The sequence below is a fragment of the Salmo salar genome, chromosome 13 (assembly GCF_965601325.2).
Source record: "Salmo salar chromosome 13, fSalSal1, whole genome shotgun sequence".
NCBI classification, from domain to species: Eukaryota; Metazoa; Chordata; class Actinopteri; order Salmoniformes; family Salmonidae; genus Salmo; species Salmo salar.
This window is the reverse complement of record NC_138303.1, coordinates 32,288,652-32,304,948: the sequence shown is the minus strand read 5'-3', so window position 1 is coordinate 32,304,948 and position 16,297 is coordinate 32,288,652. Positions and strand designations below refer to the sequence as shown.

Below are 16,297 nucleotides of genomic sequence, written 5' to 3'. Positions count from 1 at the left end.
AGTTGCACAACTGAATGCATTCAACTGAAACGTGTCTTCTGCATTTAATCCAACCCCTCTAAATCAGAGATGTGCGGGGGGCTGCCTTAATTGACATCCATGTCATCGGTGCCCGGGGAACAGTGGGTTAACTGCCTTGCTCAGGGGCAGAATGACAGATTTTTACCTTGTCGGCTTGAGGATTCGATCCAGCAACCTTTCGGTTACTGGCCCAACGCTCCTACCCGCCAGGCTACCTGCCGCCCCGCATGGTGTTGGCAGTATCATGCTGTGGGAATGTTTTTCAGCGGCAGTGACTGGGAGACTAGTCAGGATCAAGGGAAAGATGAACGGAGCAAAGTACAGAGAGATCCTTGATGAAAACCTGCTCCAGAGCCCCCAGGACCTCAGACTGAGGCAAAGGTTCACCTTCTAACAGGACAATGACCCTAAGAACACAGCCAAGACAACGAAGGAGTGGCTTTGGGACAAGTCTCTGAATGTCCTTGAGTGGCCCAGCCAGAGCCTGGACTTGAACCCGATCTAACAACTCTGGATAAACCTGAAAATAGATGCGCAGCAATGCTCCCTATCCAACCTGACAGCACTTGAGAAGATCTGCAGAGGAGAATGGGAGAAACTCCCCAAATACAGGTGTGTCAAGCTTGTAGCGTCATACCCAAGAAGACAAGGCTGTAATCGCTGTCAAAGGTGCTTCAACAAAGTACAGAGTAAAGGGTCTGAATACTTATGTAAATGTATATTTCAGTTCTTTATTTTTAATAAATTAGCTAATTCTTTAAAAAAAACTGTTTTTGCTTTGTCATTATGGGGTATTGTGTGTAGATTGATGAGGGGGAAAAAACAATTTAATACATTTTAGAATAAGGCTCTAACGTAACAAAATATTGAAAAAGTCAAGTGGTCTGAATACTTCCCAAAGGCACACACACACACATATATATACATATATACATACATATACATATACACACACATACGTATGTATGTATGTATGTATGTATGTATGTATGGTATGTATGTATTTTGAACGGTAGTGTGTGTGTGTGTGTGTGTACGTACGTACGCACGCACGCACGCACGCACACACACACACACACACACACACACACACACACACACACACACACTACCGTTCAAAAGTTTGGGGTCACTTAGAAATGTCCTTGTTTTTGAAAGTAAAGCAAAAATTTTGTCCATTAAAATAACATCAAATTGATCAGAAATACAGTGTAGATATTGTTAATGTTGTAAATTTCTATTGTAGCTGGAAACTGCAGATTTTTTATGGAATATCTACATGGTGTTGTTAGGTTCTTATTTTTAGAGTAAATAACTCGACGGACACTAGAAAAGCTTAACCAAGTGTAATTCTTCCCAAAGGGTTGATACAGCTGCATTCAGACATCAGGTTTCCAGCACTCCAATTTAGACACTCCTTCTCTCCAATCCTTATTTTTTATGGTCTGACAGGAAGACGAAGTGATAGAGTAATAAACTGTTCTGTCTCCCTTAAGGTGACCTGACCTCAAGCCCCTTGATGTCTAATCCAAAGCTCTCCACCCGTATCACCTACTGCACTCCCATGACTTGTTCCCGTCCACCCAGCACATTCCAAAGCCATCTGTCTCCTACAGATTACCATTAACTTCTGATGTAACAACCATGCTCTATCACCCCGCAGATACTATAGTATTACTTCTGATCTATCATGTCTCTAGTATAGTAATGTTCAAAGTTTACCCAGAATCCAACAGCGTACAGAGGCCCATTATCAGCAACCATCACTCCTGTGTTCCAATGGCACGTTGTGTTAGCTATTCCAAGTTTATCATTTTAAAAGGCTAATTGATCATTAGAAAACCCTTTTGCAATTATGTTAGCAGAGCTGAAAACTGTTGTTCTGTTAAAAGAAGCAATAAAACTGGCCTTCTTTAGACTAGTTGAGTATCTGGAGCATCAACATTTGTGGGTTCAATTACATGCTCAACATGGCCAGAAACAAAGAACTTTCTTCTGAACCTCTTCAGTATATTCTTATTCTGAGAAATTACGGCTATTCCAAGAGAGAAATTGCAAAAAAACTGAAGATCTCGTACAATGCGGTGTTCTACTCTCTTCACAGAACAGCGCAAACTGGCTCAACCAGAATAGAAAGATGAATGGGAGGCCCCAGTGAACAACTGAGCAAGAGGACAAGTACATTAGAGTGTCAGAACAACAATTTTCAGCTGTGCTAACATAATTGCAAAAGGGTTTTCTAATGATCAATTCGCCTTTTAAAATTATAAACTTGGATTAGCTAACACAACGTGCCATTGGAACACAGGAGTGATGGTTGCTGATAATGGGCCTCTGTACGCCTATGTAGATATTTCATAAAAAATCTGCCGTTTCCAGCTACAATAGTCATTTACCTCATTAACAATGTCAACACTGTATTTCTGATCAATTTTATGTTATTTTAATGGACAAAAAACGAGCTTTTCTTTAAAAAACAAGGACATTTCTAAGTGACCCCAAACTTTTGAACGGTAGTATATATAAAGTGTTTGTTAAAAAGCTCCATAGCAGAAGGTAAAAAGGATCTGTTTTTGCCTTGGTAAAATAAATCTGTCTGCCATTGCACTCTCTATGCTTGTGAGAGTGTGTTTGTGCGTGAACGTGTGTGTTTTGTATGTATGGGCAGTGAGCATGACAGGTGAAAGCATGAACAAAAGTAGTGAATTATATAGGGAAAAGGATGCCATTTCAGGCACAGGTAATCTTATTAGTCGGTACTGACCTGTAGGTTGATGTCGGCCAAGTGTTCTGACAGCACGCGCACCACGTCGGTGAAGCCCTTGTTGACGGCTATGTGCAGCGCTGTGCACATGGAGTTGTTCAGTAGGTTCACGTTGGCCCCTTTGCTCAGCAGCAGCCGCGCAATCTCCGCCTGGTTCCTGCACACACACACACACACACACACACACACACACACACACACACACACACACACACACACACACACACACACACACACACACACACACACACACACACACACACACACACACACACACACACACACACACACACACTTAGGCCTAAGCATAATAATATTTCATATCTAGTTAGCATATTAATTTCAATATGCATTACTCAATGCATTTTCATCTAATTGTTGTGTTTTTTATTTATTTACTCATTCTGATAATGAATTTCAGCTCTGGCAATATTTACCAATGAGTTCCACACCAATAAAGCCTCACTGGATTGGACTGAATTGAAAACGGAGAGCGAACCACTAAAACACGCAGGCCTGAATAACAAACCCTCTGCACGAGGCTCATAAAGGATCCATCCCAAAGCTGATGCTTGTTTACATGCCATGTAACCACTGAGAGACCCAAGGGATACTTGTAAATCCCATCGATGGCTCATTTTCTCATAGATGGAATCTAAAGCTGCCTATCTAATCCCTGTTCTCTGTCGTGTGGAGGATTAGGGACAAAAGTAATGCCTGTCTGTGTCTGTTTCTGTGTGTGTGTGTGGAGTGATTTTACTGAACCCAATGCACCCCAGCTGGAGAAATGGACAAGCCCAAATCCAATTAAATCCGGATAACCCCTCCCCATAACCTGTTTGCTCACAATGTGAATACAGGGTTTAGACGGCCACCTTCAGATGGCCTGTGTCTGTGTGTGCTCCTCTCACCCAAAGGCTGTGTAGTGCAGGGCGGTATCTCCGTCCTCATCCTTCACCTTGATGGAGCTGTTGGCCTGCAGCAGAGCCAGGACCACCTCCATGTGGCCCTGGTGGGCTGCCACCTGCAGCGCCGTCTTGCCCTGGTTCTTTATATCCACCTGGAGAGATGTATCACACACAATCACATTAAGAGATGTAACACACACACAGTCTGCGGTGGGAGGTGGGGAGTGAGCGCACCTTGTCAGGGTATTTCTGCACTAGCTCTCTGACTTTGTTGGCACTGCCATGCGCTGCCTCGATGACCAGCCGGCTGGGGTTGTCCTGCTCTGTAGACTGAGACAGCAGCTTTTCCAGGACTGAAATGACTGTGTCTGGAGATGAAAGAAAGAAAGAGAGAGAGAGAGAGAGAGAGAAGGAGAGAAGGTCAGGAATAGAGGCCAAAGAAAAAAGGGGCAGAGGGAGAGTGAAAAAAGACAATGTAGAGGAATGAAGAGCAAGGGAAGGAGAAAGAAGAGAGAGTGTGTGACATGTTAGTGATGGATTCGAGAGCGTAGGAAACAGTTTGTGCTACGTTGCCCTCCAGGCCCCTCTAAACCCAGAAAGCACATACATACACACAGAGTTACCAAGACGGTTTGTAAAGTCAAGTCAAAGTACAATCATTGGAATGAGTCAAAATGTCCTCGTGCACCCTAACCCAGCATTATGAGCCTCTCGTCCCCACTTTCTGTGCCATCATTATGAATATGACGGACACAGAAAGAGGGGGGATTGAGTCAGGGCACTCAAGACTGGTAGGAGAACCACACATTCCTATACACACATGAGGAGCAGTAGAGGCACATATGCTGTTGAGGCCTGTGGAGCTTCCCTCCAACATTTGTTTTATTTAAAAAAAAAATATTTAACCTTTATTTAACTAGGAAAGTCAGTTAAGAACAAATTCTTATTTACAACATGCAGGGACATGATACGGAGAGAGAAACCAGACATTTCAGAGACATGCAAATTAAACCCGTTGGCCATGCATGCGGAGACAGTGACCAGGAGAAACAGCGTTATGATTGGCTGTCTATGCAACAGACAGCCACTGTCACAATCCTTGGCCAGTAGTACATGCATGGCTTGCAGCAAGAGTGCTGGAAGAAGAGGGAGGTGTGGAGAGGGGGAATAAGGGGAAGGAAGGACAAAAAGCAGAGGTCGCTGGATGACTGTTGGATAAGAGGCCCCCTTCCTCCTGTTTGCGAGGTCTAAGTAGTCCTTACTTCCGGATTCATTGGGGTTTTCAGCAGTCATGAGGTTGGCATCCATCTCCATGGTTTGGGCTGAGAGGCACGCCGGGTTAAAGGTCCACGTCTGGCCGCCGAAGGCCACTCGCAGGTCCCCATCTGCGTACACCTTCAGCACCTTGCCCATCTGCCCCAGGGCCTGATCGGAGGAGAAAGGAGGGGGTGTAAAAAACAGGAGGAGGAAGAAGGGTGGGAGGGCAGAGGAGAGAGAGGGAGATAAGGAAGGAGAGGGGGGAGAGTGAAAAGACAGTGGTATTGACAGTGTTAGGACACCAGATAGGTAAGCAGGCCTATGGATTCTTTCCCATTACACTTTTCTCACTTTGTTGCCTTTCCATCACGACCACTGATATGACAAGATTTTAGGTATAAACACTTATCACTGGCCAAGAATGAGAGGAGAAGGAGCGTTTCAAAGAACCTCCATCAAACTATGATTCATCTTGCCATCTCAAATGCACTCTTTTCAGTTACCCATGCCACTCAGGGAAATTCTCAGGGCTTTTATTTATAGGTAAATAATCATGATGCTTTGTTTTCGCAGAAGCCTTAAAGGCCCAGTGAAGTGAAAACTAGCTTTTCCTGTGTTTTATACTATATATTCCCACACTATGAGGTTGGAAAAATACTGTGAAATTGTGAAAATGATAATGCCCCTTTAGTGTAAGAGCTGTTTGAAAAGACCGGCTGAAATGTTAGCCTGTTTTGGTGGGATGAGATACACCAGGCGGTAAATTAGTTAATAGACTAAAGGCATCTGCATGCTTCCAGCCGAAACAGTTCGGTAGAGTTTGTGCATATATTATGATGACATTTTGTGACGTTTTTGTTCGTTTTGGACTTCGGTGAGGGTAATGACAATTTCTTTGTTGTCATTCAACAAGAGATGATTCGTTTTCATGCACATTTCTTCATAAAGAAATACTGCACCAAACATCTTTGATGTAAAATTGCTAAGATTGACTAAGATCTCTTCTGCAAAAACGTCAACATTTATGAGATTTCTTGAGTAATCTTAGATTAATTCTGACTATTTTGAGGAAGTGTATACTGGCTATGGCATCTCAAAATGGACAAACAGTAACTATTGCTGCTTTTTTCAAGTGAAGAGGTCTTTTAAGGGAGTATGCGAGCACACTCGTTCAGTTCGGCTAGCCGAGTTCGGCTAGGTACCTGCTTAACTGAAGCATGCTGATGTCTTAATAAGAAAGAGAGTTCGAAACCTCTCTGCCAATAACAGCTAGTTTTCAGTTTCCATCTCCCCACTCAGGCTACAGGAAGTTAGCGTCAGGCTACAGATACAGTGTGGGAAAAAAGTATTTGATCCCCTGCTGATTTTGTACGTTTGCCCATTGACAAAGAAATGATCAGTCTATAATTTTAATGGTAGGTTTATTTGAACAGTGAGAGACAGAATAACAACAAAAAAATCCTGAAAAACGCATGTCAAAAATGTTATAAATTGATTTGCATTTTAATGAGGGAAATAAGTATTTGACCCCCTCTCAATCAGAAAGATTTCTGGCTCCCAGGTGTCATTTATACAGGTAACGAGCTGAGATTAGGAGCACACTCTTAAAGGGAGTGCTCCTAATCTCAGTTTGTTACCTGTATAAAAGACACCTGTCCACAGAAGCAATCAATCAATCAGATTCCAAACTCTCCACCATGACCAAGACCAAAGAGCTCTCCAAGGATGTCAGGGACAAGATTGTAGACCTACACAAGGCTGGAATGGGCTACAAGACCATAGCCAAGCAGCTTGGTGAGAAGGTGACAACATTTGGTGCGATTATTCGCAAATGGAAGAAACACAAAATAACTGTCAATATCCCTCGGCCTGGGGCTCCATGCAAGATCTCACCTCGTGGAGTTGCAATGATCATGAGAACGGTGAGGAATCAGCACACAACTACACGGGAGGATCTTGTCAATGATCTCAAGGCAGCTGGGACCATAGTCACCAAGAAAACAATTGGTAACACACTACGCCGTGAAGGACTGAAATCCTGCAGCCCCCGCAAGGTCCCCCTGCTCAAGAATACATATACATGCCCATCTGAAGTTTGCCAATGAACATCTGAATGACTCGGAGGACAACTGGTGAAAGTGTTGTGGTCAGATGAGACCAAAATGGAGCTCTTTGGCATCAACTCAACTCGCCGTGTTTGGAGGAGGAGGAATGCTGCCTATGACCCCAAGAACAACATCTCCACCGTCAAACATGGAGGTGGAAACATTATGCTTTGGGGGTGTTTTTCTGCTAAGGGGACAGGACAACTTCACCGCATCAAAGGGACGATGGACGGGGCCATGTACCGTCAAATCTTGGGTGAGAACCTCCTTCCCTCAGCCAGGGCATTGAAAATGGGTCGTGGATGGGTATTCCAGTGTCATGACGTTGGCCTGTGGGTAAGGTTTATGACCCCCCCATAAATACCTTTCTCCCTTCCCCTCTCTTTTTGACCCTACCGAAGGACTGCTGTCCTGAAGGACTGCTGTCCTGTTAAATATAGAGAGTCTGGGAACATCAAACAAATGGGGAAAGGAACCATATTTTGGTAATAAAACCAGTTGGAAATATGCTTTGGAACGTAATGAGTATGGATGTCAGTTCGGTTGTCATCTGAGACATTATGACTGATGACAGGACGACATAAACTGTACCTGGGAAAGTATACACCCTCTAGTTATCAGTCACATGGAATTGTTATGCAATTGAAATGTTTGATATTGAAATTGTTTGTTAGGAGATTAAATGTAATTTTAGCTTCCAAATGAGAGAATTGGGTTTTCATAAGGAAAGTGCCCTGCTTGATCAGTGGCCCACCCCTGTGAAGAGACAGGGGTTATAAACGATGAAACATATCCTTCCCCCTCTCCACTATCTAAGCCTTTGACGAAAAGATAACCACATGTTCCAGTACGTGAGGTCTGCAGCCTCTACGTTAGAAGGAAACACGTCAAGTACAGAACTAAGCCAACCTCGGCGTGAGCTTTGGTGGCGAATGGTATGAACTTTGAGCTTATTCACTACAGAAGTGATACTTCCTAGCCGTTGAGTTAGCAGCAGCCGCTGTAGACGTGGACTAGGAAAGGACGGACAACGGATCCAGTCTAACAAACAGACGAAGATACCACCACGTATCCAATTTACCACCAGAGACATTCTTCCGAGGACAGGAAGATCTGTTGGCCAACCCGGCCAACATCTACGACCAATCTACCGAAGCGCAGCTCAGAGTAAATATTTATTGCATTTTCCTTTTCCAAATGGGCGGTAATTTAGTAATGCATAAGATAATGTATTTACGATAGCATAGCTGCTGTTTCGTTGTTCCTAAGTCTTCCCGCTCTTTCATTCAAGCCCAACCCCCTTTCCTTTGTGTAACCAGCCATCATACAGGTTCCGTCCACCAGGGATGTTTTCTGTATGACATCATTTGTATCCTGTGTATTTGTAATTCTGTGTGATTAGTTTAGGTATTTAGTAAATAAATAATTAAACCCAATTTTGTATTGCTGATTCAACTTGTTAGCCAGGGTTCGTGAAGATAGCCAAGAATTTACAACTTTCATTATGAGACTGAAAATAAGATAAGGGTTAATATTGACTGCTATCGATGTAAAATTTTACTAAGTATTTTAAGAGTTTATTCGGAAGATAACGACTTTCTAGTTAATTACATTTACATGATTAGCTTAATCAGGTAATATTAATTACAGAGAAAGAATTTTATAGGTTAGCATGTCATATCACTTAATCCGGCATAGCCAAAGACACGACACCAGCATGACAATGACCCAAAACACACGGCCAAGGCAACAAAGGAGTGGCTCAAGAAGAAGCACATTAAGGTCCTGGAGTGGCCTAGCCAGTCTCCAGACCTTAATCCCATAGAAAATCTGTGGAGGGAGCTGAAGGTTCGAGTTGCCAAACGTCAGCCTCGAAACCTTAATGACTTGGAGAAGATCTGCAAAGAGGAGTGGGACAAAATCCCTCCTGAGATGTGTGCAAACCTGGTGGCCAACTACAAGAAACGTCAGACCTCTGTGATTGCCAACAAGGGTTTTGCCACCAAGTACTAAGTCATGTTTTGCAGAGGGGTCAAATACTTATTTCCCTCATTAAAATGCAAATAATTTTATAACATTTTTGACATGTGTTTTTCTGGATTGTTTTGTTGTTATTCTGTCTCTCACTGTTGAAATAAACCTACCATTAAAATTATAGACTGATCATTTCTTTGTAAGTGGGCAAATGTACAAAATCAGCAGGGGATCAAATACTTTTTCCCCCCACTGTAGTTAGCCTCAGCCTATGTCAACGTACTGGTGTCATGCTGTCTGTCCATTCTCCGTGGCCAGCCTGAAGCCTCTTTACACTGTCAATGTCTTCTAGTACTCGCACCAGCTCGCCCACACCAAACGTGTTGACCTACGGCAAGAAAGGGGATGAAGACAGCGAATTGTTAGCGATGTGATGCTAATGCTAATCTGTCAGCATCCAGGACACCTACAGCACCCGATGTCAGAGGAAGGCCAAAAAGATCATCAAGGACATCAACCACCCGAGCCACGGCCTGTTCACCCCGCTGCCATCCAGAAGGTGAGGTCAGTTCAGGTGCATCAAAGCTGGGACTGAGAGACTGAAAAACAACTTCTAACTCAAGGCCATCAGACTGTTAAATAGCCATCACTAGCCGGCTACCACCCGGTTACTCAACCCTGCACCTTAGACATGGAATCACTGGCCACTTTAATAATGGAACACTAGTCACTTTAATAATGTTTACATACTGATTTACTCTTTTCATATGTACATAATGTATTCTATTTTTGTATTTTAGTCAATGCCCCTCGTCCTAATAGTCATAGTCATTGCTCGTCCTAATATTTATATATTTCTTAATTCGATACTTTTACTTTTAGATTTGCGTGTATTGTTGTAAATTGTTAGATACTACTGCACTGTTGGAGCTAGAAACACAAGCATTTCGCTACACCCATTATAACATCTGCTAAATATGTGTATGTGACCAATACAATTTGATTTGATTAGCATCACATCGCTAGCTAATGCCAGTATAAGACCATGCTGTGAGCCTGTATTCATTTCTCACTGGTAGAACTAGAGTACCTTGGTCAGGGCACCTGGGTGGAAAGTCCAGCGGATGTTGTTGCTGTACTGGACTCTGACATCTCCCCGGTCAGTGATTCTGTGTACCGTCCCGATTTTGCAGATGTACTGTAAACACACAAATCAGATTTGATTTGCAGTCGCCGATTGTGGCCGGCCTTGGCATTGTCATTTCGCTGGCTCAATTGATTTGAAAGTAATACGTGCTTGTTGATTTTGTTTTATTGCACACCAGAGACCATTCACGCCGGCAACGTTACATAAACCTGGGTTCAAAGGTTCAAAATGGGGATACGGTACTCAGAATTTGAACCAGTACTTGCCTAACATAGCACATGCAGTGACAACGTGGCATACACTTCAAAGTAGTTCTACGACTGGAGAAAGCTTGGAATGAGGTAAGACTCTTTTGATAAGATTATGTCAGAGAAATTCCACCAATTGACTTGGAGAGAGTTTAGTTTAGTACCTCTGCCATTTTGGGGTTCCACCCTCCGTGGCCCTCTTGCATCTGTCTGAGGATGTCTACTTCCAGGAGACACTTCACCTTGTCCCCCTGGTTGAAGGTGTGGCCTTCTGCACTCTCCTGCCTCTGCAGTTCTGCATGCTCACCTGTGTACACACAAACCATAGATAAAAACACACACACACACGTGACAACATACTCTACTGCAGGGCTTTCATATTGATCTGTAGGATACATACACTACCGGTCAAAAGTTTTAGAACACCTACTCATTCAAGAGTTTCTTTATTTTTACTATATTCTACATTGTAGAATAATAGTGAAGACATCAAAACTATGAAATAACACACATGGAATCATGTAGTAACCAAAAAAAGTATTAAACAAATCAAAATATATTTTAGATTTTAGATTCTTCAAATAGCTACTCTTTTCCTTGATGACAGCTTTGCACACTTTTGGCATTCTCTCAATCAGCTTCACCTGGAATAGTTTTCCAACAGTCTTGAAGGAGTTGCCACATATGCTGAGTACTTGCTGGCTGCTTTTCCTTCACTCTGCAGTCCGACTCATCCCAACCATCTCAATTTGGTTGAGGTCGGGATTGTGGAGGCCAGGTCATCTGATGCAGCACTCCATGACTCTCCTTCTTGGTAAAATAGCCCTTACACAGCCTGGGGGTGTGTTGGGTCATTGTCCTGTTGAAAAACAAGTGATAATCCCACTAAGCCCAAACCAGATGGGATGGCGTATCACTGCAGAATTCTGTGGTAGCCATGCTGGTTAAGTGTGCCTTGAATTCTAAATAAATCACTGACAGTGTCACCAGCAAGGCACCCCCACACCATAACACCTCCTCCTCCATGCTTTACGGTGGGAAATACACATGCGGAGATCATCCGTTCACCCACACCGCGTCTCACAAAGACAGGGCGGTTGTAACCAAAAATCTTGTGTTTCTTGGCCCAAGCAAGTCTCTTCTTCTCATTGGTGTCATTTAGTAGTGGTTTCTTTGCAACAATTTGACCATGAAGGCCTGATTCACACGGCCTCTTCTGAACATTTGGTGTTGAGATGTGTCTGTTACTTGAACTCTGTGAAGCATTTATTTTTGCTCCAATTTCTGAGGCTGGTAACTCTAATGAACTTATAGTCTGGAGCAGAGGTAACTCTGGGTCTTCCATCCCTGTGGCGGTCCTCATGAGAGCCAGTTTCATCATAGCACTTGATGGTTTTTGCGACTGCACTTGAATAAATGTTCAAAGTTCTAGAAATGTTCCGTATTCACTGACCTTCATGTCTTAAAGTAATGACGGACTGTCGTTTCTCTTTGCTTATTTGAGCTGTTCTTGCCATAATATGGACTTGGTCTTTTCAGATAGGGCTATCTTCTGTATAACCCCCCTACCTTGTCACAACAGATTGTCTGACTGTCTCAAACACATTAAGAATGAAATAGATTTTAAAAATGTACTTTTAAGAAGGCACACCTGTTAATTGAAATGCATTCCAGATGACTACCTCATGAAGCTGGTTGAGAGAATGCAAAGAGTGTGCAAAGCTGTCATCAAGGCAAAGGGTGGCTATTTAAAGAATCTCAAATATAAAATACATTTTCATTTGTTTAACACTTTTTTGGTTACTACATGATTCCATATGTGTTATTTCCCAGTTTTGATGTCTTCACTATTTTTCTATAATGTAGAAAATTTGTAAAAAATAAAGAAAAACCCTTGAATGAGTAGGTGTTCTAAAACTTTTGTTCGGTAGTGTATACAATTTGATGAATTACGAAAACAAGCATGCTTCTTTAACAACAGGCAGAAACTTAAAGTCTATCCCCCTTGGTTCATACCAAGCTTTGGTAGGTGGTCTTTGTAGTAGAAGCCTCCCTGGACGTCCGACACGTATTTGAGGTCTACCTTGCCCTTGTGACCCAATCGGTAGACGTTGGTGGTGCCATTGGACCAGGTGACACTAGCCACACTGCGACCAGACTCTGTGTCCCAGCCACGGATGTCCACCACCTTTCCAACCTTACCCTCTCCTCCTGCACACGCACACGCGGTGTAGGAGTATGAGAGAAGTGAAAAACCGAAGAGAGCAAGTAAAATAGGCTTATTGGGGAAAAATTAAGAATAATGAGAAGATAGTTAGGGTGAATATATCAAGCACAATGGAAACAATTATATTTTGTGTAGTTTGATTACGTGCATAGGTAGGACATTACCCCTTCAAAGACACAATAGGTATGTTCGTAAATGCATTTTGGAGTGCCAGACTGTGATCAGAGTGCGCTTTGGGTGTTTGTAAATTCAGAGCGTTGTCAGACTGTCCGTAAGTAAATTCAGAGTGTTTCGCTCTCTGAGCGTTCAGAGCGCACACTGGACACTCCGGCAGAGGGGTAGGGTTGATCCGAGCGTTTTGACCTCAACAGCAGTAAAGCACCCAAGCTAACTGGCTAGCTTGCTAACTAGTTCCAGACACAAATGAGAGAACACCTCACTCTGACCATTTTACTGGTCCTAGCAGAGCTGGTTAGGCTGTTTTCATGTTATCCAGAGGGTTGGTGACTGTAACTGTGCTGAAGGCAACAATTGAGTTATATTTTTGGCTGACATTTACTGACACCAGTCATATTCAATGGGTGTTGCGAGTTCATAAATTAATCAGTTATTCTGCGCTCACTGACAAGAGTGCTCTGAAATCAGAGTAGATAGCCAGGATGAATTTACAAACACACCCAATGTTTAAACAGGAGATGGTGCCCATCAGTGTTTCACATCCACATGTTCAATCTTATTGTGGGAACACACTGCACAAAGACCATACTCTGGTACAGGAATCTTGTCAATTATAGACTTGGCTAATTCAACATCACATACTGAAAGTAAGAAACAACAAGTAGGATCATGACTCCAATCTGTGCTCTGGATGCTGAAAAGGTTTTCAAAGACCAATCTAAATGGATAATCCAAACAAGGTTTCTCCAATCATCCCTTTGACTCTGGTTAGAAGTGAGAGATCAAACAAAGAAGAACACAAAACAAAGCAAACTGAGAGGCTGGGGCTAGCACCCCTCACATTCTCAACTACTGTACCGGACACAAGATGCAATACAATAAAATACATTGATTTACTACCACAACGATACGCATCTACTTTATTACATACTGACTTGCTTCAAGGTAAAATGTCATCAAATACTACATTCAGTTTCCACCACAAACATAGAGAACCTGACATTGTATAGCCTAGTTTATGCAGGTTAACAGTTACATCAAGGATTATAATGTAATCAAGGATTACACAGCCTGCCAGGTAACTTCAGTTCAGGACAGGACTCAGGTAAGGGACAGCCTCTCCTCTAAGCATACCCAGAATGTCCCTATGCACTTACCGCATGCTGCTTAAAGATTGATGATGACTGACTTAGACCCCAGTGGTTCACTTTCAAAGACACCATAGGACATTTTGACTCATTCGCCAGTGCTTTAGCACAGAGAGGACCCAATGCCATTCCCGGTTCTGACCCCACATGAGGTAATACAAAGAGCTAATGACAGATTTCTCCAGCCTTAGAGGCAATGATATTCAAGGGTTTTGAAATTGAAAGGAACAATTATCAAACTTTCCACAGACTGCAAAGAGTTAATTTAGTACTTGTATGGAAAATCTGTTTCTTTCCTAATAATTTGCCATTGAGAGACAAATTCTCTTGACTCTAAATGTTATGCGAACCCACAGAAACCCAACAGCACAGTAGCCACAAAGGCCATGTCCCAAAATTAACTAAATAACCCCAAAGACAATTTTTTTCCTCCCCGGAGTTGCAGCACATTCTATAATTAGAATTCATGTGACTTCTTGGTATATTCAACTACACTAGAGGGGAAACGGTACGAAAGGAAAAATAAACCTGATCGTTAAGAAACAACTGTTAAACAGACTCAATGAGACACTTTTGGGTTGGGAAAGAATCTTGAAGCACAAACACACCAGTTCACACTGTCACTTTGCAGGGTAATTAGAGAACATTAGAGTATAATGGAATGAGGTTAAGGGGTCATGGTGAAACAGTTGAAACAACAACATTGCCACACTGGTAAACAAGAGGCCCTGGTCACTATGGATGGATTTCTCCGCTCACTCCCTCACCGTCTTGGTTTCCCCAGTCCCAGTCAGGTCCGCGTACCACTTTCACCCCTTGAAAGATTCCTTTGAGGATGATCCGTGGGAGATTCTGCCTCGGGGCCAAGCACACTCTGTGAAAGGCAAAAAGTACAAACCACATTCTCAATGAAACACTATGGCAAGAAGATAGCATTATGACTTGTGATACAACATCATGGAGTGTATCCAGAATGTTCTGTCCAAATGACATTGTACAGTTTCAGAAACATAACCACTGACTGACAGAAGCTTGTTCGAAATGCTTCTCTTATCGGCCTCCAGAAAAACCGAAGCTAAAACCCTTTAAAACGTATAGCTATCTCGAATAAGTAAGCCAACCGTCTGGCCTACATTATAGTCCAACTAAGTGGCACAGGCAAACAGCCCAGATATAACAGCTCTCTGGCTTAGAGACACGCTATGTCACAGACACTAGCCTGAAAGTCAGAGAGGGTTATAAGATACAGCAATGTTGGGGCTATGTTACTGAGACACACTCAGAAGACACTTGAATCAGTAAGGGTGGTGGGGAGACAAAGGGGAGTCTATTCTGTGGTGGATGCTTGCCAAGGGGAGATGGCATACATGCGCTCGATTGCTCATCCAAATTAAGGAGAGGTCTTTGTTTTTGATGGGTCGTTCAGCATCGCTGAGGGCTGAGAGGTGTTGAGAGGTGTGGGCTGAGAGGTGTGAACTGAAAACACATGCTGCAAAACCCTTAAATTACTCAACAGGGGACATCAATGTCATCACAACCACAAGACCAAGCAGAATATGGCTGCCAAAAACCCAGACCTGTTTAACAGGTTCAAGCAGGCAGTTATATCAAATTCCTCAGAAATCAGAAAGGGGGAGGGGTCTAGGAGGAGCCGTACCTTATGGTAAAGATTTGGTCAGATCTCAAAGGGGCAAATTAACTGCCTATTCCCATACTTTCTCTGCGAGGTCAGCATTGAGGTTTCATTCTGCCATGCAGCTTGGGGAAAGACTGGATACTTGACTTGAATTTCTCTCAATCCACTATAATCAAAGTAAAACAATCCTCCCGTGGGTGTTCTTCCTCTGGGATGAAGAGAGGCTTTGCTACACCTACGCGTCACTCTCCCTTCGGCTGCGAGTGGTGTCCAATGCAAACGTGGGGGAAAAAAACGAAGCTAGCCCTGGTTATCTTCCGAACTAATCAGGTCAGATTGTGAGGCACGTTGGCCTTAGAAGAAGAAGCCGGTGGCACCTTTGCTTCTTGGAGGCTGACTGTAGACTGACAGTAAATCCTGGTGTGGGCTGTGTGGCCACGGACAATGGGGGGGTGAGGTGGCATGTGTCTAAAATCAGAGATTTGAGGACTAATCCCTAGACAGAAGCGCAATCAGGAAGCACAATGTCAGACAGCACAGCTAAGATAGTGCATGTTACAAAAATACATCCGCGTCACCACGGAGATAACATATGGCCCTTATTAAGCTTTCTGTGCCAAATGGTCCTGTGAGCATACATACGGGTGTACATATATACAGTTGAAGTCTGAAGTTTACATACACT

At 43.1% G+C, this 16,297-nt stretch overlaps 1 protein-coding gene across 4 annotated transcripts in view; it reads right to left on the bottom strand.

Annotated features, from left to right (window-relative positions):
* The window catches only part of LOC106566874 (E3 ubiquitin-protein ligase MIB2), a 74,386-nt gene that overhangs the window by 20,231 nt on the left and 37,858 nt on the right, over positions 1 to 16,297 (bottom strand). For 3 of the 4 annotated variants that reach the window (XM_014135383.3, XM_014135384.3, XM_045693128.2), the window contains exons 4-12: positions 14,744 to 14,850; positions 12,441 to 12,635; positions 10,589 to 10,731; positions 10,120 to 10,227; positions 9,313 to 9,417; positions 4,956 to 5,118; positions 3,928 to 4,061; positions 3,697 to 3,845; positions 2,786 to 2,942 (exon numbers count right to left, since the gene is read on the bottom strand). In XM_014135383.3, coding sequence (XP_013990858.3) covers positions 2,786 to 2,942; positions 3,697 to 3,845; positions 3,928 to 4,061; positions 4,956 to 5,118; positions 9,313 to 9,417; positions 10,120 to 10,227; positions 10,589 to 10,731; positions 12,441 to 12,635; positions 14,744 to 14,850 — 1,261 coding nt within the window. The remainder of the gene's footprint in view (positions 1 to 2,785; positions 2,943 to 3,696; positions 3,846 to 3,927; positions 4,062 to 4,955; positions 5,119 to 9,312; positions 9,418 to 10,119; positions 10,228 to 10,588; positions 10,732 to 12,440; positions 12,636 to 14,743; positions 14,851 to 16,297) is intronic. The other variant, XM_045693129.2, reaches the window with a different exon arrangement.